General features: G+C 40.3%; 1 protein-coding gene across 4 annotated transcripts in view; it reads right to left on the bottom strand.

Moving 5' to 3' along the window:
- asph (aspartate beta-hydroxylase) overlaps positions 1-16,588 on the bottom strand; it is a 35,742-nt gene extending 19,154 nt beyond the window's left edge. The window contains exons 1-4 of one of the 4 annotated variants that reach the window (XM_069173333.1): positions 16,403-16,588; positions 7,700-7,885; positions 6,253-6,297; positions 2,609-2,677 (exon numbers count right to left, since the gene is read on the bottom strand). In XM_069173333.1, the coding sequence (XP_069029434.1) occupies positions 2,609-2,677; positions 6,253-6,297; positions 7,700-7,885; positions 16,403-16,445 (343 nt within the window). In that variant the 5' untranslated portion in view covers positions 16,446-16,588. Of the gene's footprint in view, positions 1-2,608; positions 2,678-6,252; positions 6,298-7,699; positions 7,886-9,080; positions 9,334-11,552; positions 11,688-16,402 lie in introns of those variants that run through there. The other 3 variants (XM_069173335.1, XM_069173332.1, XM_069173334.1) reach the window with 3 other exon arrangements.
- Positions 16,589-26,611: the final 10,023 nt, after the last annotated feature.

The following is a 26,611-nucleotide window of genomic DNA, read 5'->3' as shown; positions in this document are numbered from 1 at the left end:
CAATGGAGTTTGGGGAAAAAACAATTCTTACAAGCAAAATGCTGAAAATTGTCTATGTATTTACATTAATATGACCTATACATCATTGGACTTTCAAAAAGTAGATAAAGAAAAGAAAGTTTCAGCAGTTTCTTTGCCACTGGCGGCTAGCATTGTCCAACAGCCCACCATCCCACCGTGAAGCCAAATCAACAACCATCGTATCTCAGGAAACAACTACGTCTGTCCACCATCAGATACAGATTTTGAATATGGCCGTAACAAGCTGCTCTGGAGGTCTTCCCTGGTCTGAGCCAGCAGAGAAGTCCTCTCTCAGGTCTGATGACGATATGTTGCCACAACACTTTGCTCCGACCCCTGGCCAAACATGGAGGCAGTGTGGAAACAGACTGTCTCGCAGCAGTCATCTCCTCGTTCCATAATCAGGAACATTTGGTTATTATATGCAGCTTTACCGCCGCTCCAGGCCCAGTTATTGTTGATCGCTCAGCTTCCCAGTAGACTAAGCTAACCAGAGATTTTTTTGTATTAGCTTTCTAAATGATTGTGGAACATCTGTTCTTCTTGATCTAGGTTACTTGGTAAGTAAGTAACTATCTCCCTCCCTTCCTCCCTCCCTCCCTCCCTCCATCTCTCCATCCCTCCATCCATCCATCCATCCATTCATCCATCTATCCATCGACTGGCCAAATCCCCACATTGGCCTGTGGACCGGGTCGCCTCACTTGCCTCTAGTCTGCCTGCAGAGCTCACAACATAACATGTCCTCCTACAAACATCATACTTGGGCAGGCTGCTCAGTTATATTAAAATGGGAACATGGTCAATTGTAGCATATAAAATGAGTCTGTATGTGAGAATTCCAGGGTCCATCTGTAAATTAGCTACAGAAAATAGTTCGGTTTACACTCTCCCCCTCTGAACTGCATGCAGGTTGTTCGCACACTACGGTGAACCTGTTTAATATATATTTATTTTACAATGGAGTCTCAGCCTTCATGCCATACGAGACACCCACAGAAACAAGGCTGCAGCTTTCAATATCAACAATGTTGTTTTAAAGGATAGAAACGTGGACTATTTCTAAACTTCCTTTCTTTTCAAACATTTTTAAAAGGTTGTTGAAAAGCGAGTTGGTCCAATACTGGAAACACAGGATGTTTGATAGATTTCAGTCTGCTTTCGGTAAACTAAACTCCAGTAAAAGAGCTTTCCTTGAAGGCTCCAATGATATCTAAATCGCCTGGTTTGCATTGTGGGAACTGCATTAAAATGCTTCTTCTATCAAAGTTTGTCCGTCTTTGTATGTGGATTTTCATGGGACATGGATGCTTTGCCATGTGTTGTTCCCCAGGGATTGGTTTTGGGGCCAATTTTATTCTCAATATACATGCTGCCACTAGAACAGATTATCAGTAGTTTTAGCAATAAATAAAGTATATTTTCCTTACACTGTTTACAAACCATCCAAAATGCTACTGCTCAGCTCTTATCACAAACAAACAGGGTTACTTCCTTGGGAAGATTCAGCCCATTAATTCACTGACACAGCAAAATTGACAGTCATAAATTCCCAAATGTTGTCCTTCTGCAAAAGTCAACCAGTCCTTCGGCTGTAAAATTGCTTGGGCTGCTCCATTATTATTATTATTATTATTATTATTATTATTATTATTATATTATTGTCAGTCACGAAGTGTTTGCATTTTGCAGGTATTTAAAAATGCTCGTGAAAACCACAGAGAACTTGACTAATTATCACCAAAAGTTACTCAAAAGAAAGTAGTACCCCTTAATAGGACTTTTTTTTTTTTCAGGGGGTAAAACAATCTCCTGGGGAAATGGAGGTAGGGGGCTCAAGTTCCTCCAAAGTTTCCGGATCCCCAGGGAAAGAGGAAATGTTCCCTTAGTTGAAAGAATCAGTATATTAAAACAACTCTTGACAGTAATGAACGTTATATATTTTATCCTGCAATAAAAGGTTGTTTTACCATCCTCACTGCTTAATTATTGCCTTACTACAGATAACTTACCTTGGGACCTAAGCTATAAAGATCTTACACTAATTAAAACTTTAATATCGTTATTTAATGTAGGGACATGCAAAGCAGCACACGGTTTATTTCTGATAACAAACCCATTAAGAAAACTCAAATGCTCACAAAAGGTATTAAAGTATTTGAGAATATTTGAGAAGGTCTTTTCATAGATGGCATTTCCTCCAAACCCCGTTTCCATTGCCGGTATCAGCTCTACTCTACTCTACTCTACTCTACTCTACTCTACTCACTTTTGGTACTACGTATTTTTCTTTTTTTCCCTATGGAAAACCAAAACTAAAACCAAAAACGGAGTAGAAATGAGCCTTGCCAAGCTGGCACCGGCGGCGTAAAGGGGGCCTCAGGGAAACAGGACGCTATCCAATTGTCAGCCATGCAAAAGAAACCCAAACTGCCATGTTGTGTAATTCACAAACACAAAACACATTATCAGTGGCCTGCAGAATTTGTCACAATTTTTTATATCATATAGATTCTCTTTTTTCTTTCTGAAGGACACTGACAGCAGACATAAACATTAGTTTTAAATGAGAGATAAATGAACTTGCCTAGCAGAACTTTAGCATCCTCGACATCAAAGTCACCATCGCCGTCTGTGTCATACGCCACCAGTTTACCTGCAACGGCAAGAAACGCACATGCACACTGTGGGTTTGTTCGCACAGGGATCACAGAAACACAATTCTATGCATCATTCAACAGACGCAGAAGAAACAACAGGTTCACACATTTTCCAGGTGTATCTAAATACATTACTTGACTCATAAACCCACATGTAAAGAATATTTAAAGGTTTGTGTTTGTTGTAATCATTCCTTGGTCACTAAGAAATCAAAGTGATTGACAAAGTGTTTATTCTGCATAGTAATGCATCATACTATTCTTTTGAAGCCATTATAAGACTTCAGTTGTCGTCAGTAGTTGTTTAACACTAAAAGTCAAATGGGTATCAATTTTAAAGAATGTGAAGAAGGGCTGGCAACTATCAACTTAAGATGTACTGTTTATATAGATACAGTTTGATGCTGCGTTACAGAAGGTTTTTCCTCCACAGAGCTCTTCCACTCTATGTGCAGCCCTGTGGAGCTGGCTGATGGGGAATTGTGGGCTTCTGCTTCCTTTGGAGTACGAGCGATGCATGCTTGACTTGCACCAGCTACTTACTGGGGACTGGCTAACAATTGGGTTTTCATGGCGCAAAGCCACGCTTCCAATTCACTGAGCCTCCCCTTCATCATGGCAAATACACGACATGTATTACATGTATTGTTATCACTAAAGGAGGCAGAGGAATAACTACCTCCTAAACTAAAATGACTAGCTAATCTGAATAGTACGCAAACAACCTTGCCTCAACATATCAGTTTCCTAGCTGCAAAACATTAAATGACAAATGATATCAAATAAATAGCTTATAGTGAATAAAAATAGATCTTTCTCTGAGAATAAAAGGTCTTAATGATAATATTAAGATATTAATAGGATTTTTGGTCCATATCGCCCAGCCCTAATGGGATCCAATCCTTTAAACAAGTTTATGGGAGACAGATCATTATCCAGAACTTCTGCAGGGTGTTGAACTGTTACCAGGATCCAGAGGCTCTATCATGGATTTCACCCAATTTAACTGGGAAAGTTTGATCTAAATCGCAGTCAGACAAAAGCCTGGTGAATTCCTTTATAGATAAGAAGGATACAGAAAACAAGAAGACCACGTGGCTCAACAGCAAGTGGACCCTATTAGCAGCTGATTTGGTTTTAGTGACCGTCCAATTTGTATATTTAACACTAGAATGAAGAACAGGATTTGAATAATGGAAACGGTAAGTACGATACGATTGATCATACGATCTTATTACAGAGATTAGAAGACATTACGAGGATTAAAGGAACTGCATTAGACTGGTTCAAATCCTACTTATCAGATAGATTCCAGTTTGTCCATGTCAACAATGAGTCTTCCAGACAAACAAGAGTTAGTTATGGAGTTCCACAAGGCTCAGTGTTAGGCCCAATACTTTTTACATTGTACATGCTTCCATTAGGAGATGTCATCAGGAAGCACTGCATCAACTTCCATTGTTATGCAGATGACACTCAGCTATATCTTTCTATAAAACCAGATGAAACTAATCAGTTAGTAAAACGTGAAGCCTGTCTAAAAGACATAAAGGCCTGGATGACCAAAAACTTCCTGCTTCTAAATTCAGACAAAACGGAAGTTATTGTACTTGGTCCTAAACACCTCAGAAACTCTTTCTGTAATCACTTAGTTACTCTAGATGACGTTGTCTTGGCCTCCAGCAAAACTGTGAGGAACCTTGGAGTCACCTTTGATGAGGACTTGTCCTTTAACCACCATATAAAGCAAATCTCCAGAACTGCCTTCTTTCATCTACGTAATATTAATAAAATCAGGAAAATCCTTCCTCAGCGTGACGCAGAAAAACTCATTCATGCGTTTGTTACTTCTAGACTAGATTATTATAATTCCTTGCTGTTAGGATGTCCAAATTACTCATTAAAAACCCTGCAGCTGATCCAAAATGCTGCAGCAAGAGTACAGACGGGATTTAGCAAGAGAGATCATATTTCTCCAGTTTTAGCTTCTCTTCACTGGCTTCCTGTTAAATCAAGACTAGAATTTAAAATTCTCTTGATGACTTACAAAGCTCTACATGACCAGGCTCCATCATATCTTAAAGATCTTATAGAACCATATAATCCCAGCAGAGCACTTCACTCTCAGTACGCTGGTCTACTTGTGGTTCCTAGAGTTTACAGAAGTAGAATGGGAGGCAGAGCCTTTAGTTTTCAGGCTCCTCCCCTGTGGAACCAGCTCCCAGTTTGTGTTCGAGAGGCAGAAATCCTCTCTAGCTTTAAGATTAGACTCAAAACGTTCCTTTTTGATAAAGCCTGTAGTTAGGGCTGGCTCAGGTAGACCTGAACCAACCCTTAGTTATGCTGTTATAGGCCGAGGCTGCTGGGGGACCTCGTTGCATGCTGAGCTTCTTTTCTTTCCTTCTACTCTTTAACTGACTCATACCTCACCATCCTTTTCTCTCTCATAGCTTTTTCTTATTTTCTGTTGCCTCCATTCAGTTCCCTCGCTCGCGTAGTTTCTGTTCTTTCTTTTCCAGATGTCCCATCATGGAGCTGCATGTCTCTGCCCTGTGCTTGTCGTCTCCACCAACAGTTCTCCTCTTCTATCTCTATGCTGTCCTTTTCTCTCTCTGCTCTCCTCTCACCCCAACCGGTCGAGGCAGATGGCCGCCCACCTCTGAGCCTGGTTCTGTTGGAGGTTTCTTCATGTTAAGAGGGAGTTTTTCTTCCCTCTGTTGGAGGTTTTTCTCCCTTAAAGAGTTTTTTCCCTCCTAGCTTATGTGGGACTTGTTGAATTGTTGGGTTTCTCTGTATAATATTGTAAAGTCTTGCTGTAAGGACTTTAATGTGTTAAGTGCCATGAAATAACCCATGTTGTGATTTGGCGCTATATAAATAAAGTTGAATTGAATTGAATTAAGTAAATTCTTTACATTTTCCTCAGCAGCTGAACAAGCTTTAAATGGTTTTCTTAAACATTATAATATATGTTCACCTAATAAGCGTCAAATTAACTTGAGACATGTTTTAGGTTGGCTTTGATTAGATATTAAGAGTTCATTAAATGAAAAACCATTCATCAAAAATATGAGCCCACAATTACCCGAGTTTTCAGTTTTTTCTTTCCTATAATTTTGACAACTTTTGTTTTTTTCCTTCTATAATTATCATCGGCTTATAAACCCATTTTTGCTTCTCTAGACTTGTGATTTATGCTTCGTACGAATGAAAGGGGTGATTGGATGCTTTCGCAAGTCACAGCTGTGTCGAAATATCACACCTTTTTTCAATTATGTAGTCATTGGAGGCGGGTTTAGTTTGAGAATACATTGACCGACATAATAACAACAACAAAACACAATAAGGCCTGTGTGTAGTTTACAGTGGGTTTTACTACCACACTGCTTAATGGGCAGTTAGTATGACAGATCTGGAGAATTTATTGGCTTATATATTTTAGTTTGCAGGAAGTCTGAAAAGACCGCATAAGGGAGTGAGGGAAATTTTTTTAAAGCATAATAATAATGACGTGACAATAATAATTTATGTTAACAGAGGGTGTAGGAGAAATATGCCTTATGATGTTTACCTTGCAAGGCCTCAGACAGGTTAATTTGTAAGCCCTTAGCCTTGTCTGCATGCAAAACACAAAACAAATATTCAAACAGCAGCAAGAAAGAATTAAGAAAACAGAACATATTCATATTTCATACATTAATAGCAGATACATACTAAAAAGACAAGAATGGTCCATTTATCATTACAAGTGCAGATTAGTGACCGAGAGTAAACTGTGATCAAAGTTAACACCGGCATGCATTTAATAGAACATCTGAATAATGTGGATCAGTTGTTAAAAGGGTAATTGCAGTAGAGACGGGTGTCCACATGCAACAAATGAGACATAAGACAATGAGACTAATGCATGGAGTAGTTTTTGGTGAATTAAATACGGTAAATGGTGTTGTAGTAGATGTAACCATTGTACTGTAAGAAAAACACATTTAAAAGTTAAAAATCTAAGTAATCAGGACACTTGATTAAGGTCAGATTAGTAATAGCTGTTGATTTGACATTAGTGTTCTGATAAAGGTAAATATTATAGGCAGAATGGTTGTTATACATGGTGGAAGTTTTCCTCTGGAATAAATTGCATAGTTATAAAAATTTTGAGGTCATAATATTCTAACAAAATTCCTGAAATATCAAACAATAAGAATGAGAGAGATTAAATCACAGTTAAGCAAAAAGAAAACTTAGAACTTGCAAAAAGGCATGTGATCCTTTCATTTTTTTTGGTAATATGTCCTTTTACTAACAGTTCCCTCTGCTTCCTTCTCACTGCCAGCCCTTTTATTTGCACTCTCTGATTTTTAAACCTTAGCGGGAGCGAGTGTTTTTCTGGGAGGAGGCCAATTCGGAAGTGTCATAAAGTGCTGCTAAAAAGCCTCCGCCTCCATAGACTCTCATTCAACGACTCTAATCAAATGGTCAGTGAATAAAATGTGTCCAGCAGTTATCTCGGTGTTGTTAGCTAAAGTCACTCCTTCTTATTAGTTTTCTGGAGGTCCATCTGAAAATAATCCCTCATTAATTAGAAAAAAAGCTTCAAAAGGCTTTGGGTGTGTCAGTTTGATTGACAGGCCTGTGGTGCAGTCAGAAAGAATTAGAAAATGTTTTTAAGATACAAGTTTTACTTTTTAAGAATTTGTTTGGCTTCAGTTCATTTAACTCTCAAGTTTTTTGTTTTGTTTGATATTTAGGTACTTTTGTTGGAACTTTATGACAAGAATTGAGTTCCATGTGTGGACAGATGAAGCAAAAGCCCCACTTGTTATTGCCACACCCACACAGCAAGGAGCACAGAATGGAATGAACATATGTGTGTGTGTGTGTGTGTGTGTGTGTGTGTGTGTGTGTGTGTGTGTGTGTGTGTGTGTGTGTGTACGTGCGTGCCTGCCTGCCTGCCTGCCTGCCTGCATGCGTGCGTGCGTGTGTGTATGCGCTCGCGCGCATGCGTGTCAACATATACTCACCAAGGACTCCCTGATAGTCGACCAAATCAAAGTAGACCACAGCTACCGATGTCCAGACACCCAGCAGGGCCAGCACAATGAACCAGGTGAAGAAGCTGCTGCTGCTGCTGCTGCTGCTGCTGCTGCTGCTGGACCCGGAGTCGGCCTTCTTCCCATTTTTACTCGCTGACTGGGTTTTAGGACCATCTGTAACCCAAAGATAATATACATGGTGTCAGATTCAGATGTGGATTTGATGTGTTTTTGAAAGAATACATTTTTACACAACTGTACCAGCACTCAAACTTTACACGTTGTATGTGTATATACTGCATGATGCATAACCAACCCTACAGACCGATTAAACTGCACTTAGTTTGGTCCTTCCCCTTTTCACCAGGTTTTAAATAACCAGTCAGGTGTGATGTGGATAGACTTGGCAGAAACAACACAGCCTTAATTAACATTAATATTCTATATGAAGTTCCTTATTTTAACTTTTTTTAAATTGAATCTGGACAAATTTATTAGGAATCATATGTCAACTGTATTATCACTAATCCCTCAGAATTGGCTCTGAAAGGAGGAACGTAGGTGATAGAAAAATAAAAATAAACCCTATCCAAGAATCTATTCCGGGAAGGCAGTGACATCTTACAATGCATGATGGGAGAAAATAGTGGTAGAGAATGAACAGGTGTTAAAGTCCGCTACATGGTGCTAGGTCAAATCTCAGCCACTTGCAAACACTTGATTTGTGCAGTGTCAACTCTGACCACTGTGCTGAGGTGAAAATCCATCAACCTAACTGAAATACACACAAAGGCTCTTTTAAAGCCAGCAATCTTTTGGGGAATTCTCTGCCGTGACATTTTCTGAGTCAGATGAGAATATAAATATCCTATTCATGCCTGTTATGCTACTACATTGATATGCGTGTTCTTTGTTCAGCACAGTTTAGCACAACAGGCTGCTGGCAGCACGACAGGGTTTGTTGCATTAACCCTGTTCTGGATTAATCTAAATGTGGACATGAATGTGGGTCAAACATACTCTAGTCAGGTGAAAGCATAAGTAATGTACAACAGGTATTGTTTAAAGTTAACCTACTTGAAAGACATGGCTGCATGTTACCCAACTTAAGAATCTCTTAAACTCATCATTAAGTTACATATTTCCATAAAGTAATAGTTAATCGTAACAATGCACTACTACACAACATGCTACCATTACATTGAGAACTTAGATCCTGGACAAAAAAACAACAACAACAGGATCTTCAAGAGACCTCGGCCCTTCACCTTCACCTTGGAACAAACAACCCGGCCCCCTGCTATGGCCTCCACACTGCTTCGTCCTTCTCTGCTCTTCGGTCAGAAGCCATTCAATGGTCGTTCCTCACCTTGCATTTCCCCAGCTATAAATGTAGGTATCGCCGTGACGACAGAAGGGGTGGCAGACTCGACCTGGGTCGCTGGATCCCCCATCCCCGCCGTATGACGGCCTGGCTTGCCAACTGACCGAATAAGAGGTTAACCGGCCAAGAGACTGCCCTACAGTCCCCGGCTGAGGAGGAACAGCAGCTCGTCCTCCCTCTCTCACCTTCTCCGTCTCTATCTGGCCCTCCCCTCTTTCTCTGTTGACTGGCTTTCTTACTCTTGCTCATCATCATCAAGCCCGATATGGCTTTGGAGGTCATAAGACAGCTATTTATGGTGCTGTTAGACCAGCTGGCCCTGACATAGAGAGAAAGGAAGGAACACGGCCATTAACATCACTGCCAGGCCTGCCCGGCACGGCCAGCTTTACAGGACTCCCCCTTTTCTCTGCCTGATGTGAAAGATTATAAAGTCATGTTTCATGATATTTAATGTCCTTCGCGACAAAGACAACTTTCAGCTTGTACCGGTTGCTTTTAACACCCGGGATTGAGTCCTATTTAAGGTGTGAGTAAAATGTTTGCCAGCCTTGACCTTTTATTTATCCTTCAGCTTTAAGTATTAAAGTAGTAAACTAAATTCAAATGAAGGAACAGCAACATTGGACAGGAGCAGGGAGCACAGTGGAGGGGCAGGCTAACACCGATATGGACCGGAGTTAAGAGAAAACTTGAGTTCCCAAGGTGCAGTTGGCATCCATATTGGTCTACACCATTATTATGTGTATACAAGACTTCGAAGGAATCCCTGTTTTCACACGCTTGGCCAATAAACCTAATTCTGATAGAACACAAAGTTGTCGCCATTGCAGCAGACAATGTTTCCCGGATACAGATGTTGCTACAAAGAAGTTACAAATTTAAAAACATGGATGCCTCACACACCTTTAACCCAGTAGTACAGAGGATTTCTACAAGTACCACAGTTTTAAGGTAGATAGCCAAAATCAGTGTCACCGAATCAGTATTTGACAAAATGTGAAATTTACTCACAATTTCCCCTAAAATTTAATGTATGGGGTAGATTAGGGGGTTTCCAACTGTTGTTCCTCTTCGAGATCCTTTGATCTATTGGTTGGAGAGCCTTGAGGTAGATAAACTAGAGACTTAAACAAACAACCATTTCACATGATCTCTTAGCGATAGTGAGTCTTTTCTCAGATAAAGACAAAGAAAGAAAAATATTCACGTGATGTATTTTACAACAAACTTTACTTTTTTAGGGGAAGAAAAAACAAAACAGAAATAGCTCTGTTCATTTCCTAACTGCATTAAACCTCAACACTTTACTCAGGGGTTAGGCCTCCAATTGGTAAAAACAGGCAAGCCTAACCAACAAAAAAATGAAAACAAAGACACACTCCAGAAAGGGATCTGGGTAATGCAAGAGGTTCTCTTAGATATGCCTGAGCAATGTAAACAATTTCTATGATTGTTTCTGTGGGCCGCAGCACTCACAACCCCACACAGCTGCATTCATTACGTGGTTTTGTGAGTGGGAAGTTGACAGGTGTCACCGCAGAGGAGAACAAAAAAACCCACCTTTACGAAGCTGGTTTCTTCTTCTAAAATGCTGAGTCAACCTTTCCTAAATTTTTGGCTTAGATGGAATATGGTAATGCATTTAACAGAGACTACATTCATAAATCTTTAGGGATTAGCAATATATTTTAATAGGGTGCATGTTAAAACATAAAAGCATACTTTGAACGGCATTCAGAAGTATGAATTACATGATAACCAATTTCAAACCAATGTTTTTTGTGTTTGACCAAGATAGTCGTGAAACTGCCCATAATGTACAGCACTGCAAGCATTTTCTGATGACCACTTCTCTGCCATATTTTATAGCCATATACATTTCTAACTTTAAAGAAAGCCACAAGGCAGATACCGTCGCTGTAGTCGGTACCAATGTGGCGACATATTTCACTCAGCAAGACATTCCGGTTATGGTTTTGGAATTAGCAGCACTTTAAAAATCAGTGAGAGAAAGAGAGAGTGACGAGGACGAGAGTTGAGCAGTATTCTTGTTTTTATCCTGCCGATACTTACAAACTGCAGTCGGGGCAATAAAATCAGGCAGAAAAGAACATATAGGTCAAACCAATTAATTAAAATTAAGTATTACTGCTTGTTTTCCAGGATAAAGTAACAATCCTACACCCCCCCCGCCCGCCCCCCCCACCCCCCGACCAATCACAGACCAGTTTGATGCTCGGAAAAAAAAAACAACAACCCTGCAAAATGTATGGTGGCATATTCTGGATGCCTCACACACAAGCTCACACCAACAAATGGCCATCCAACACCACACATACGCACACGCACGCGCGCGCGCGCGCGCGCGCACACACACACACACACACACACACACACACACACACACCAAAGAAAACAGCAGCACAGAAAGACAGAAAGCATGCAATAACATACCATTTTGTTCTTCTATCGCCTCCATTTTTATACGACCGCGGATACTAATTTAAACACACATGCATACGCAGTCTGCCCTAAACAAATGGAAAGCTTTCTCTGCTGCGTATCTCCTCTGTGACACTCTGTACATATTGTTCAGTCAGAGCAACTCCTCTGAAGTCTTATGTAAGGCCTGCTGTGCACCGCCTTCAAAACTTACTTTCCCTCCCTCAGGCTTTTGACTTGCGTGCTCATGCGCGAGCTTCGAGCTCTGCACTTTTTCTAACATTTGACATTTCTGACAAAATGTCGACCTCTGACCCTCACCCAACGGAATTTCTTCAAAACACACTTTTAAAGCCATGCTAGAATCACTATGTCAAAGATCTCCAGACATCGTGTGGGTAATATTTCCACTAAATCTGACAGCTGGTTATGTGGATGACAGACTTCCACCTCGTCCAGCTTCATCTACTCTTTCGGTGCAGAGTTTACCGTCAGTGGAAGTGGCTGATTGGATCTAACGGAGCCCGGATCTGTGCCGCTGCACCGGGCTTTCAGTGATGGAGGCTGGGATCTACGCTACACAAAAAAGGCAGGAACCAAATTCCATGCTTGGCTTTGTTGTGAGAAATCCCTCGAAAGTCACCAGCATTAGCTCGTGCTGTTATTTGTCAAAACCAGTGTTGAGCTAATTTAATTATATCACAGGTTCACTGACAAATGAGCTTTTCAATGGTTTTCAGCTTTTTTAAAGTTTAAAACATCACAAATTTAACTTAATAACAAACAAATACTATGTGCCAGTTTTTAGGTACTGTAATGTGGCAACAAAAAAATACTTTCTGATTTGGTATCCATTAACTTCTGGCCAGTATGGAACGACCTGAACGGTAAAATCACCTTTAGAACATAAACGTTTTTGATTAACGAAGGATTTGGAAGAATAGGAAGCATCACAAGCTGTGCAAAGTACACATGGAGTGACTGCAGCTCAAGGATTACAGGTTGTTCAGCAGATTCTGATGCACCACTTGTAATTTATATAAAACATTTATGGATGTAAATATGTATTGCTTTAAAGCCATTTATCTTTGTGTCTCCACATTAGATGTGAATTTATTAACTTTAAGGATTTTATTAAAGCAAAGAAAATGGACAGTGACATAACAATGTGTTGCAATGCAAAACTCGGCACAAAGGTAATGCCATACTTTTGTCTGGAGTACAAATGTTTCTTTTATAAAAACAAAAAACATTGAGAAATATCAGCATCTTAAAGATAAATCAGAAACTACTTCTAAATACCGCAGCTCATCTTGCCTGAGCAGAATTCCCCATAAACAAAAACAACAGTCTGCTAATGATGAATCTGAAGCTGCAGCTCTCATATTTGTGTCGTACAGTTTGATTCAACAGCAAACAGTCTGACGAAGCTCCAACCAAAGCTGAAGCTCTGTCATAGACACACACAGCACTGCAACTTCATGCAAGGTTATATAGTCGTGTTTCCATCAACAGGGTTCAGTTTAGAGAAACAACACACTCTGCAAATGCAAAAGGACACAACGGTAGAAACACATATCAGTCACAGAGGAACAGACAAGACCGTTACCCGTCCGTCTCGGCACACTTGAATTTGCGGCCCTCTCGAGAGGGGAGGAAGAGGTGTGGATCTGAAGAAACGGCAGGTGGAAAAATGTCAAAAGAACATGTGACAAACGAAGAAAAAACAAAAACAACAAGATGAATGGTAAAAGTTAACATACAGCAACAGAAAATACACCAACGAACATGGTAAACCACTCTCATGTACTCTAAGAGATTCACGATCCAATTAACCATGTGATCTGTTCTACGAGGCTTCAGGTGTAACAGTGGTGGTTCACTTATAAAATATTAAAATAAGACTACCGACTGCTTTGAATTATACATTATTTCCTACAAGCTCTTAAGTGTGTTTGTAACTGCCAGTGGTGGCGGCTGGAACAAAAGGACTAAAACTGGGAATAGATTTAAGCAAAACGTTCATCTAATGAAATACTCTCGTAATCACGGTCAGATGGACTCGCGCCCTGACAACAGGGCGGTGGTGTTACAAGACTATTAATTTCAGCATTCTCAAGTCTTTGATCTGTTTCGTCAGCCGTCCTTCCTGATTTTGCAGCCACCGTTGTGCTGTTTGTTTAACTTCTTCATATTTATCAGATGCTATAATTTGCTTGTGGTTTGTAAAATGTGGCGCTCTGACGCCAATACACTCGTCCATGTTTGGGATTGGTCAGATGCTTTTACGTGAACGCAGCGTTGTTGCCGGATGGTGAACGTCTGGGCTGAGTGAGCGGGATGATGACCACAGGCCCCGGGACCAATCAGCATGACTGCGGTTGTTAGGTTTAGTTAAAGCTGATAACTAAACCATACTTATGGGTATTGTTGAACCTCAAAATACCAGGCAAACATGTCACTGTTTCCACTCGATATACCAGTTCATCTGGTCTTGTTGTTTCCCTGATTGTGGATCTACGCGTGGACCGTCTGCTCTGAATCGTTGTGCACGGCTGTGGTAGACGTACAACATGCTAGTTTTACCTCCTGGAGTTTGGACTGCATCTTATTGCCGTTTAGTTTTCAAAATGAGTTGCACGTGGACCTTTTGGCAGGCTGCAGTAGTCTTTGCATGTTTCTGCTGTTTGTACAGTAGCATGTAATCTCACACGTGTTTTTACCGACACGTGGTCGTTAACGGGTTCGTCATCTTTGGTGGTTCGTTCCCGTCACCTTCTAGCAGCGTTAAAGCATTATGACCAGGCATCATTAAAAATGACGGGAAGTTAACATGATGATAGTCACACTAACCATTTCATTAAATTAAACTATTATTTATTTGAAAATCATTACCTATCCCTACTCTGGACAGCATGGCCTTGCCCTCCAGTGTTACTGTGGACAACCATGGAGTCATTTTTACTAGGATATATCCTTAATGGAGCAAAATCAAAGTCAATATTTGATAAGCCACCTTGAGTGTTTCATCATGCTTATGAACTACCTAAAATAATTACTAAGTGCACTGTAAAGTGATCCAGAATACCTCACTTTGCTTTCCAGCTGTGCGAACATCAAGAAAATCTCATGATGCAGTAGATTTGAGGAGGACGAGTTCCTGACCACATGCAGTTTGAGTGAAAGAGGAATGAACTTCCTTTAAAAGCCAATGTGTCAAATAACCCAGTTTACAATCTTCACAGCTGCACTCTGGTATGAACAACTGTACTTATGACCCACTTGCTACACTTGTCAAATCTCAAGGACACATTATCTCATTGAATGTCATTCTGTAAATATAACAGTAAATACATTGAAGTACTTTGGTTCACAGGGGACATCATCAAATGAATGAATGTGGGATCTAAACAGAATAAATCATGTGTACAGGACAACAGCAGAACCAAATTGTCATAAAAATATACAGAGATGACAGTTTAATAAGATTAATATAATCTTTTGTTGGAAATTGCCATTTAAGAATTTAAAGACCAGGCTTTTCTTCATACATCAAACCCTTTGTATGCCGTGCAGGTTGTTCCTTTGTCACCCAGTTGAACCATACATCTTTGCATAAGGACTGCTGTGGGCGGGATCAGGGAAAGAACCCGGAAAAAAACGGAACATTTTGTTCCCTGAACTTTTATAACCTTTAAACTGTCCTTTGATTTGCAACCTCGTTGATCACTCAAGCTACAACCACTGCAATTTAGGGGGAAAAAAACGGTGCATAATATAAAGCAATACAATTTTTCTGTTTAGTTTGAATCCCCACCATGATTTCCGTCTCATTTACCCAGAGCCACGTGTCAGTCGGAAAGTTATTACTAACGTACTCCACAGTAAAATATAGTGCAAAATTATAATTCAGTGTTATTATGTTTAAGAAGCATGTGATCATTTTGCAGTCGCACTCTCAGGAACCTTTTACAACCGTTACAACACATTGGATTCTTTGGGAGGCAAAGGGAGAAGCGCTGTTTTTATTCATGTATTTATTGTTGTTAAATATCTGTCGCAAACTGGACGCGTGCCATTACATTTAAATGCAGAACACCCGAATGAGATACTGCATGGGGTTCGGGTAGAAGACCCCTACAAGCCACGTATAACCCCACTTTCACTGACACGTGAGCATTTTAGAAAAGTGGCTGGGTCTGAATGGGGGGGCGGGGTGCGCATATTCTGGCACTGCTGGTACAACTCGGCGTCTCTCTCCATGAAGACTGACGATGAATTTGTGGCTGAGCTTCGTCGCCCTCCACCGAGACAGACTGGGGGAAAAGCTGTAAAGCCGCACGAGAGGAAGGCTAACGTTATCTCTCGCGTGCAAAGCGGTGTCGCACAGTAATCCCGGGAGCTACAATCGCCATGATCAACCAGCACACAGAACACAGCATAAACAGCTGGTGTGTCCCGAGACGAAAACGACCGCAGCCATGGTTTAAAACATTACATAGTGTTACGAGCAGTAAGGTATTAAAGTCATAACAGCAAACTGAAGGCACTAGTGGCTAATTTGTTTTCGACGCAGCGCGTGTCAACGTAATAATATTAGCAAAGGCTGTGCTTAAACAGAAAATGTTCAAAATACTTAATGAATCCTGCAAATGCAGCTCCCCCTGCACGAAGCAACCAAACACATCGATACATTAATCTAAAACCAAATGAATATAACTAGCCGGGCTAAGGCCCTCGGTGAAATAACAGCTTGACACCCGATTAACTTCCAAAGGCCTGTCAGTGAAAGCTGGAGGCTGCGACGCATCATCCCCGACGACAGCAACCTACAGCCAAATGAAAGAGAAGCAGCAACCCACCTTTCGATTTTACGTGCGCTTTAGCGTTTTTCTTTGGAGCCATGGCGAAGTCTGTGGCAGCGGGGCTGGGGTACTTCTGACCGAAGAGCCGGAGAGGGACTGGGCCAGACGATGGCTGTACTTCTAGTAGTAAAAACAAAGAAATCAAAATTTCTCCTCTTACCTCATAAAACTCAGAACCAAAGACACTCCGTTCACTTCGGGAGTAGCAGCTCTCCCAGCCAATGACAGGCCTTGGACACAAAAGCGGGCGGAGTTTGAAGAATTTCTGACCAATGACGTTTGAGAGGCGTCCAGGCTTATTCAACCGTGTGGATAGTCTTATCTTTGCCCCGCCCCCCTCGTTCCTCTGGAACGTGGCAAGATGGTAGATCCCCTGGCATCGCGTTGTTTCGCTGCGCTTCTCTCCACACCATTTTCACATTTTAATCTCTCAACAACAGCACACTGAGTCACAGCCGTTTACAGTATATTTTACCGTGAAAATAAATTAACAGCGATCATTGGGATATTGAAATTCAATCTACTTTATTTGTTCCGTGCTGATTTTCTTTTGGGATGTGTAATGAACATAATAACTACATTTATAACACTTAATTTGTCATACTCATAAAATACAAACCTGCAATGCATTAGAAAGGACGGTAAAAAAAAAAAAAAGATCCCAATGGAAATGCTTTCCTGTCTATTTTTGTTGTATCCATTTTAGGCATGAATTACTGAATATATGGGTTTACTACAAGTCATTTCAATTCAATTCAATTCAACTTTATTTATATAGCGCCAAATCACAACATAAGTTATTTCATGGCACTTAACATTAAAGTTCTTACAGCAAGACATTACAATATTATACAGAGAAACCCAACAATTCAACAATTTCCACATAAGCTGGGAGGGAAAAAAACTCCTCTTTAAGGGAGAAAAACCTCCAACAGAGGGAAGAAAAACTCCCTTTAACAGGAAGAAACCACCTACAGAACCAGGCTCAGAGGTGGGCGGCCATCTGCCTCCACCGGTTGGGGTGAGAGGAGAGCAGAGAGAGAAAAGGACAGCATAGAGATAGAAGAGAAGAACTGTTGGTGGAGACGACAAGCGCAGAGCAGAGACATGCAGCTCCATGACGGGACATCTGGAAAAGAAAGAACAGAAACTACGCGAGCGAAGGAACTGAATGGAGGCAACACACAATAAGAAAAAGCTATGAGAGAGAAAAGGATGGTGAGGTATGAGTCAGTTAAAGAGTAGGAGGAAAGAAAAGAAGCTCAGCATGTAACGAGGTCCCCCATCAGCCTCGGCCTATAACAGCATAACTAAGGGTTGGTTCAGGTCTACCTGAGCCAGCCCTAACTATAAGCTTTATCAAAAAGGAACGTTTTGAGTCTAATCTTAAAGCTAGAGAGGGTTTCTGCCCCTCCAACACAAACTGGGAGCTGGTTCCACAGGGGAGGAGCCTGAAAACTGAAAACAAGTCCTCATCAAAGATGACTCCAAGGCTCCTCACAGTTTTGCTGGAGGCCAAGACAACGTCATCTAGAGTAACTAAGTGATTACAGAAAGAGTTTCTGAGGTGTTTAGGACCAAGTACAATAACTTCCGTTTTGTCTGAATTTAGAAGCAGGAAGTTTTTGGTCATCCAGGCCTTTATGTCTTTTAGACAGGCTTCAAGTTTTACTAACTGATTAGTTTCATTTGGTTTTATAGAAAGATATAGCTGAGTGTCATCTGCATAACAATGGAAGTTGATGCAGTGCTTCCTGATGACATCTCCTAATGGAAGCATGTACAAAGTAAAAAGTATTGGGCCTAACACTGAGCCTTGTGGAACTCCATAACTAACTCTTGTTTGTCTGGAAGATTCATTGTTGACATGGACAAACTGGAATCTATCTGATAAGTAGGATTTGAACCAGCCTAATGCAGTTCCTTTAATCCTCGTAACGTCTTCTAATCTCTGTAATAAGATCATATGATCAATCGTATCAAAAGCAGCACTGAGGTCCAGAAGAACAAGTACAGAGACGAGTCCATTATCTGAGGCTAATAAAAGGTCGTGAGTAACTTTCACCAGAGCTGTTTCTGTGCTATGATGAACTCTAAAGACTGAAAATCTTCAAACAGATCATTCCTTTGTAAATGATCACAAAGTTGATTTGCAACAACTTTCAAGGATTTTAGAAATAAACATCAGGTTGTAAATTGGTCTGTAGTTTCCTAAAACAGCTGGATCAAGAGTCGACTTTTTAAGTAAAGGTTTAATTACAGCCACTTTAAAAGCCTGCGGTACATAGCCGGTTTCAATAGATAGGTTGATCTGATCTAATATGGAAGTATTAATTAAAGGGAAGACTTCCTTAAAGACTTTCTATGATGATAAAGCATAGGCCTGCATAAAGATAAAATTTATATTTTAAAATCTGCGAACCATAATAATCGTATTGTTTATTTAATCAGAGTGGGTTGCACACTTTTTCTCAGATGATTTTAACGACTAAAAAATATATTTTCATTCACATTTGTCTAGTCAGCAAAACAAACACACACAAAAAAACATTATCTGTTAACCTTAACTTAATGTCCGGAGTCTGTAATTGTATCCTTTTATTGTTGGTATTTCGGTCCTTTTGAGCCAAGCTGTCTGGTATAACTGTCACGATTCCCACCAGAGTCCTCACCGTCCTGCAGAGCAATGACCATTTGGTTATCTCACAGGCCTTTGTAACTTTTGGTCACCTCGAAAACAATACAGCTGCAGGGGGTGTGTATGCTGACAGCTCTCACCTGGACTATGTAGTCTGAATGAGTGACTGAATGTAGCTGCGAATGGACCCGTTCACTGTGTGGAGTAGTGATTTAGATATGTAAATTTGTTCATATCGTGTGCACTTTTTGTTTTTTTCTTGCTGCTGTGACGACAGAATTTCCCCACTGTGGGATTAATGAAGTCAATCTTATCTTATTTTATCTTATAAGCAGCGATCTAATCACCTGAATGGATTTCAGTTGCATGATGGGTATAACAGTGTTGTGAAACAGTATTTGGTTCCGTCTCAGTTTCTACTATGTTTGTGTGTACTCGGGCTATCACCTTGTAGGTTTACTATCAGCTGGGTGGAGGGCCGGGACTGGGTGCAGTACCTGGAGGCCAAAGGACAACAACGGAGGTTTCACAGTCAAAAGGAAAGCTGTGGTATGATCGGGACAACTATGTTGTGAAAATTAAATGTTCTCATTTGCACTGATGGCTCACAGAGCCTATCAATAGAAATAGCTTTCCTGTCTGCATGACCTTGATGTGTCAACGGGCTGCCATGTTAACCTTTATTATCCTTTTCTGTCTTTATGTTTGCAAGGTTTCAAGAGGAAATGCATCAAGTTCTCCTGTTAAAGTCCCGAGTTTCCTTCCTGACACAAGAATGTCTGCTGACATGGCAGCAAGGGAAGTACTTTACAGGATGTGGGTGCAGGAAGAGGTTTTACAGAAATAATACTGCCCGGTCTTAAATAAGGGTTCCAAAAGGGTTCTGAGTGTAGAAAAAATGGCAACTCACAAATCAGAGAGGGAAAAAAAATAGCAGAATACCGGCTCTCACAGAGCAATATGCACCATTATATCATATTGTAACAGACATGTTTCAACCACAAGCCATCATCAGCATTTGCAGATGATTCAGAAGGGTTCGACCATAAGAGCTGGTTTTGTAAGGAAAGACTGCGACTTGTTGTGTGAGAGCTGGTTGCTCCAACAGATTCCTGCTCTGCCACAAACCCCTCCTCAAAACTGATGTGACATTTTGTTCTTGCATTGCTGTCACCACAATCTGAGTACCTTCCCTGATTATATAGGTCTGTTCATAACCCTTCGCTCTGGTCACACATCGTGGGATCACTTGTAATTACAAAAGAAATATCTGAAGCATCTTGAATTGTTTCATCAAAATGAAAACAATTTTGTTGCTGAATCTAAATGTACAAAAACAGAAGGTAAATATATAAAAATATCATGCTGAAAACACCTTAACTGGAAGCACGGCACCACAACACAAGAAAAAAGACAGTTCAAAGAAATGTTTAAGAAGAAGAGCCCCACATAAAGACAGCTCCCTTGTTTTTAGAGAAGCTAGCAGTGAAGACAAACATTAAAAGAGATCTTCTCTTTTTTTTCTCAAGCTTCAGGAAGGTCAGACATCCCATGAAATGGTCCAAACATCTGTCATATTCATTTAGATATTTGTTTTGGGTATTAAGCACCACCGTGCTGCACTAGTAGTTTAACAGAAATGTAATTGTGCCACAGTTCACAACGTTTCCCTCTGATGTGTCAGACCATCACAGCAGACTTCAGTGAGAAGAATCTGAACCTAGGGGAAGAATTCATGACGCACAACCTGGAAATGTCAAAGAAAACCCGCCTCCTTGCACTGCTGACCTGATTTGCCTTCTTCGGTCATGGACAGTGATATTCAGTCCATTTTGAAGTGCGGATGTCACTCAGAAGACGTCGCTCGGCTCATCGCTTCATTCCTGTTAATTTTTCTGAAGCATTTCAAGGGTCTCTGTTGCCAGTTTCCTGAGTTTGACATGTGTTTGATGTTGGCTTTCTGCACGAGTCCCTGGTGAAATGGCAGATATGTCTGGACCAGTAAAAATGTGTGTAATTTAGGTGCTGATATTGATCAAGCAATGTAACCAAGAAGACTCACCTTTGAACCTGCCTCATGCACATCATGGTGCTGCACTGTGTACTCACGCAATAAGAGCAATTTGGCAATATTTGATTGCCCCTTGTAGGAATGATAGCATTTGATTGGCTGAAAGGTTGATATCGATAAATATTTAAAATTGCCCTTAAAAAATATTTTTCAGGGCAAAGTTTAACTTATTAATTCGGCTTATTTCTATGTGTCGTATTCATTCAATGCATTATTTTATTCACATAGAAAACTTAGATATGTACCAAAGGGCATGTTATTGGAGAAGATGAGCTCTGAAAATGGTAGTGTGACTACGTTTCATTTTGGATTCATTAATCAATGAAGAATTTACATGTAAAATAACCAAGCTACTCCTTAAAGATGCTGTAAAGCAAATTCCAAGATTTGCTTCTCAGTACATTATATACCTTTAAAATGAGTTGCTGAAAGCATGTGCAAAGTCTGAAAACTTTGTCGCACTGAAATGTGGAATTAGATAGATAGATAGATAGATAGATAGATAGATAGATAGATAGATAGATAGATAGATAGATAGATAGATAGATAGATAGATAGATAAATAGATAGATACTTTATTAATCCCCAAGGGGAAATTTTTTAACCGTTAAACAGTTTCTCATCCATCTTCAGCTCAGCTTTTTTCAGGCGGGACTAAAAGCTAACCTATCTAAGTCACAGGGCTACCGCACAGACGGTTTATATAACCTTCTGCATGGCTCCTCCTCTCACACGGTGAAAAGCTATAAAAGCCTGGAGCTCATTTGCATAAGAGGTCATCCCACTCGACTTCAGTTGCTACTCCTGCCGTAGTCATATTGTTATTGTACATCAGCTAGAACCGAACCGAGCGTCGCCCTCTCGGCCGTTCATTGTCCAGACACACCGGCACCGTCCACCGCCGCCGCCGCCATTTCACCACTCAGCGTAAGTTCTGTGTGCTTGTTATAATTATACTAGATAACTTTTCCACAGTAACTCTGCTACATTTAGTCCGCTGTGCAAATCTCAACGTTATTTTACGAGCCCAACTACATGTACATGTACAGGAGGCTGCAGAGAGCAGGTGGAGGTGGAGGGACATCAGTGAAAGAGAAAGACTGTCGGCTCGACCTGAGCAGGTTCAAAGTTTGAATTGACGTGATGTAATGAATTGATGTGATATAATGAATGGACATGTGATATAATGCAGCGTTGTGCATGTTGCAGTCATTACAGAACTAAGGCGGCAACTCCTCCTCTCTTATTATCTCCACTATTGTAATGCAGATCGTTAGAAGTAGTTGGAAACTCACTGTCTGCTGTCTCTGGTGTCCAGTTTGACTCCTGTGTTACAGATCAGGGGGACAAGCTGGATTTATATGCATCTGTATGTTTCAGTCACTGGACAAATAAATTCTGATTCTATTGTGTTTTCCCAAAGCAGGCTGCTCCATCCACCAGAGAGACAGAGTACCAGTGGGACATCATGCATGAAGTCACCGAGAGGTTGGATGTCAGACGGACCGCTTAGTGGGGAAAAGAACTGCAGCCACAGGACTGTCATACTGAACACCTTACAGCGAGTGGGCGGAGCTTCAGCGCCTTCAGGCAACAGATTATCTCACGATTTCAAAGCCTAATTTAACAAGCTTGTCGGGGTTTTTTTCATTCAAATTTGGATGGGTAGTTAACAACCCATACTTTTATGGTGTGATGAACTTAAAACAAATTTTCATTTCTACTTTACAGCATCTTTAATATAGTCCACCCTTAGCCCAGTGTGGATTATTGTGTTCATACCAATGTTGAGACCAAACATTACTCGCTTGGTCCAGTAGCTCTTTTACTGCTGACAGAGAATAGAAGGCACGTCCTTTTTGAACGACCAGGTTATCCCTGGCTCATCCTGTCTGTAGCAGGAGTTGCACTATGAACCCAGACACTAGTTTAATTATCACCAGTGGCTGTTTTCCTGCGACCAGAAAGAAAAGGTGTACTCTCTCTGGACCTCAACACACAACAGGTTAAAAGAACTTTCACTATTACACAGCACAGAAGTGAAATCAGTGTGACTGGATCGATCTCCATACCAAGAAGACCCAAAGAGACGTTGCCCCTTCCTCACAGATAATCATATAAGCTAGTTTTTAAATTGTTCTTTAATTTAGATGTACTTTAAGGCCCAGTTGCCATGGCAATCTTATTTTACAGATAAACTCACAAGCTGTTGACCTTGTGCAGTGGGAGCCAAACTTCCTGGGTTTGACTGATTTATTCTCAGATGAATTAGATTCAAACACCTTTTCACTAAAGTAAAATTATCAAATTAAGATGGTTCTATTCCAGCAACTAGAGCAATTCAATGAAGCAGTTGTCATTAGTTACATTTTTGTTTTAACAAGCCTGAATGTTTGCTGTCTTTCAAGCTTTGACAAAGTCAGCTATTGATGCAGAAGCTCTACAAAGCTGGAAATAATGGATCAATACATTGACCTAAAACTCAAAAAGTTAGCTTCTCAGATTGTAAAGGTACTCATGAAGTAGACTAACATTGGCACCATGATGAAAATCTATCTTTTGGGTTACGTTACACTTTATTCGATGAAGTTGCTGCTATTCTCCAAATGTCCAGCAGGTGGCGATAAAGTGCTTGTGGAAGACACTGAGGATCCAGAGGTCTGGTCAGGGTTTTAGAAAATGATTAATGATTCAAAAAAGTCAGTGGTGGAAAGTACTTCTGCTTTTGACCACTTCTACATCACCAGCTTTCAGAGTGACACGTGTACTTTTTACTGCATTCCAGTTATCTAGCAGATATGTTTACATTTCAGATTTAGACAACATGTGATTATCTCACAAAATACACACAATGTTAAAGATGAAATTATTGGTATCCAACTATTTTGCCATGTGAATGCTTCAGATGTCTGTTCAATTAAGTTCAATTTTATTTATGTAAATAATCACAACGTAAGTCATCAGCTGTAAGATCCTTACTGGAGAACCATAAAATATTCTAGTGAGGAACCCAACGATTCAACAATGACATGAACAACAGTTGGAATGAAAAACTCCTTTTTAACAGGAGGAAACCGTCGACGGTACGGACCTCAGAAGTGGATGGCCATCTGCCTTGACCACTCCAGCGACAACAAATATTAGACAACACACAAAGTGAATGACCTGCAGTAGTGGGCTATAACTGCATGGAGATGGAAAGAGCAGAGGAACGGACCTCAGTGCATGATGGGAGGTTTGCCCAGGCCTACAGCAGCATAACTAAGGGATTGTTTAAGGTTATCCGAGTCAGTCCTAACTATAAGCTTTATCAAAAAGGACATTTTTAAAGCCCAATCTTAAAAGTAGAGCTGGTTCCATAAGGACAGGAGCTGAAAGGTTTCTGCCTGCCGTCGTAGTTTTGGACACTCCAGGAATCATAATAAGCCTGCACTCTGTAAGCATGTTAATGACCAAGCTCTCATTGTGTCCTAAACAGTGCTTAACTCTCTAGGACACAGTGAAAGCTTGGTCACTCAGGGCCTTTTATTATTGAATGAATGATGAAGAGAAGTTAATATGGAAGAAATCAATCAATCTATCGATCCTCTCGCTGCAGCATTTTTGATCGACTGAACGGTTTTCCGAGAGTCACTGGGACATCCTGAATATGAAGAAAAGTTCAGCAGATTCCTGCTGCGCCCCCCCCAGGAAGGATAATAAGGAGTAGGGGGGTACGTTAGCACTTCATTTGGACTCTGTCTATTCACTCCCTGTTATATTTTGGAATCTCCCACCTAACTGTCTGAGTGCTTCATTTTCCCATCAGGTAGTTGCATATTTAGACCCGCCAGTTCACCTACCAGTTACCAGGTTGTGTTGGACTATGTTTCCAGGTGACGTAGCTCTTTTCTGTTAGTATTTTATACTTTTGGATTCTGCTCCAGTCTGCATCATATATGTTTTGATTGAACTGTTTGATTTCTGGTAGACCGGCCTTTTCGTAATCAAAGTTCTCTTTCCCATGACGTAACGCCTCAGTGTCGTGCCTTTGTGGCCTCCTTCCTCTAGTGAACCGCAACACTCGTACTGTTACAACAGTAAATCACAAAAACTACAACATGTATCATATTGTAAAATAAGGTTTTTCTTCCATGAAAGTTTACTCCTTTACTGTTTATTTTTCAAATGATAAAAATCTTATTTAAGCCAATCCACTTTTTTTCAAAATTGAAAGTCAGCATTCTACCGTGATGAATGACATATACATGCATCTTATGGAAATGATTCATTTTAGAAATTTGGACACTCTGAATCAGTTTAACTTGATTCAAATAAAGAACAGTTGGTATATTTAGCATCTTACTTATTACTTCTCAAGTGTCAGGGCTGTCTGTCTTTAAGAGGAACAGTGTGGAAAGGAAACAGGAAACTATTGATTAACCTGAAGATTTCATCAAGTTGGTTTGCACCACAAATGAAATATCTTCCCATTTGTAAAATCCCTGCTCAGTTTAATGACCTCACATGCACAAAAGTGTTGACAAAAACCTTGTAGATTAAAGTGCAAATATACCTGAGTACAGTTTTTTAGGCAGCCGACCATCTCATGCTTCCGTTCTACAATATTTTAGTAACAAATGTTGGACTTATAATATGATTGTGTGTACAACATTTTTCAATGATAATCTATAATAACAATAGGGCTTTCGCACCTTTGGTGCTCGGGCCCTAATAAGCTTCTGAAAAAAATAATAACCTTGATATCTATTAAATCAGTGACGCCAGGCCTTTTTGGGTTGTGATTCTTGTTGGGTTGTCAGCAGTTAGAGAAATATACCTGATAAACTACCAGATTGTTTCATTTAAATAAAATTGGTTAAGCACAAATACACCTGAAATAAGTGTCAAAGATTAATGCAAATTTGTGTGGAAGCATTTTTTTCATATTGCATTAATCAGCCTCCGTATAACGTGAACCACACAAACCCACAACTCAGTTGTATTGAATGTACCTTAAAAGTAGTTCATACTTCAACCAGCCACAACAGTAAAATGCTGCTTATACGTTGTTGCAACAATATTGACTTTCTAATAATGTAATAAACATTAGTCAGGAAAAGTCCCCCAGTTCTGGCCCCTAAACAACCACAAGGTCCCCACACGTAATTGTAAATGCTGTGATTTTTGTAAATAGTAAACATGTAAATATTGAATTAAAAGTCATTTGCACAAAATGACAATTAACAACCACTTGCTGTAAATGAAGGCTTATTATGCATATTAAATTGTGCTGCTATAGTTTTTTTGTTTCCAAACTCTCTTTTATGATGCATTGTTGACGCCAGGCAAGCTGCCACTCATGAAATAGCTTGTAAACATGTGAATGATTTACAGACACAATGCATGGCAAGTTCCCAAAGGTCAGTAATGACCTAAAGAGTGGGCAAAACAATTTTCAGCTCAATGTTCAGCTGCATTTAATTATTAACTGCGTTACTTTGGGTGAGCACTTGGA

This window comes from Embiotoca jacksoni, unplaced genomic scaffold (genome assembly GCF_022577435.1).
Source record: "Embiotoca jacksoni isolate LCO1_2020_lvr unplaced genomic scaffold, fEmbJac1.0.p SCAF_59, whole genome shotgun sequence".
In the NCBI taxonomy this organism is placed as follows: domain Eukaryota; kingdom Metazoa; phylum Chordata; class Actinopteri; family Embiotocidae; genus Embiotoca; species Embiotoca jacksoni.
The sequence above is the reverse complement of the archived record's forward strand: the minus strand, read 5'-3'. Positions and strand labels throughout refer to the sequence as shown.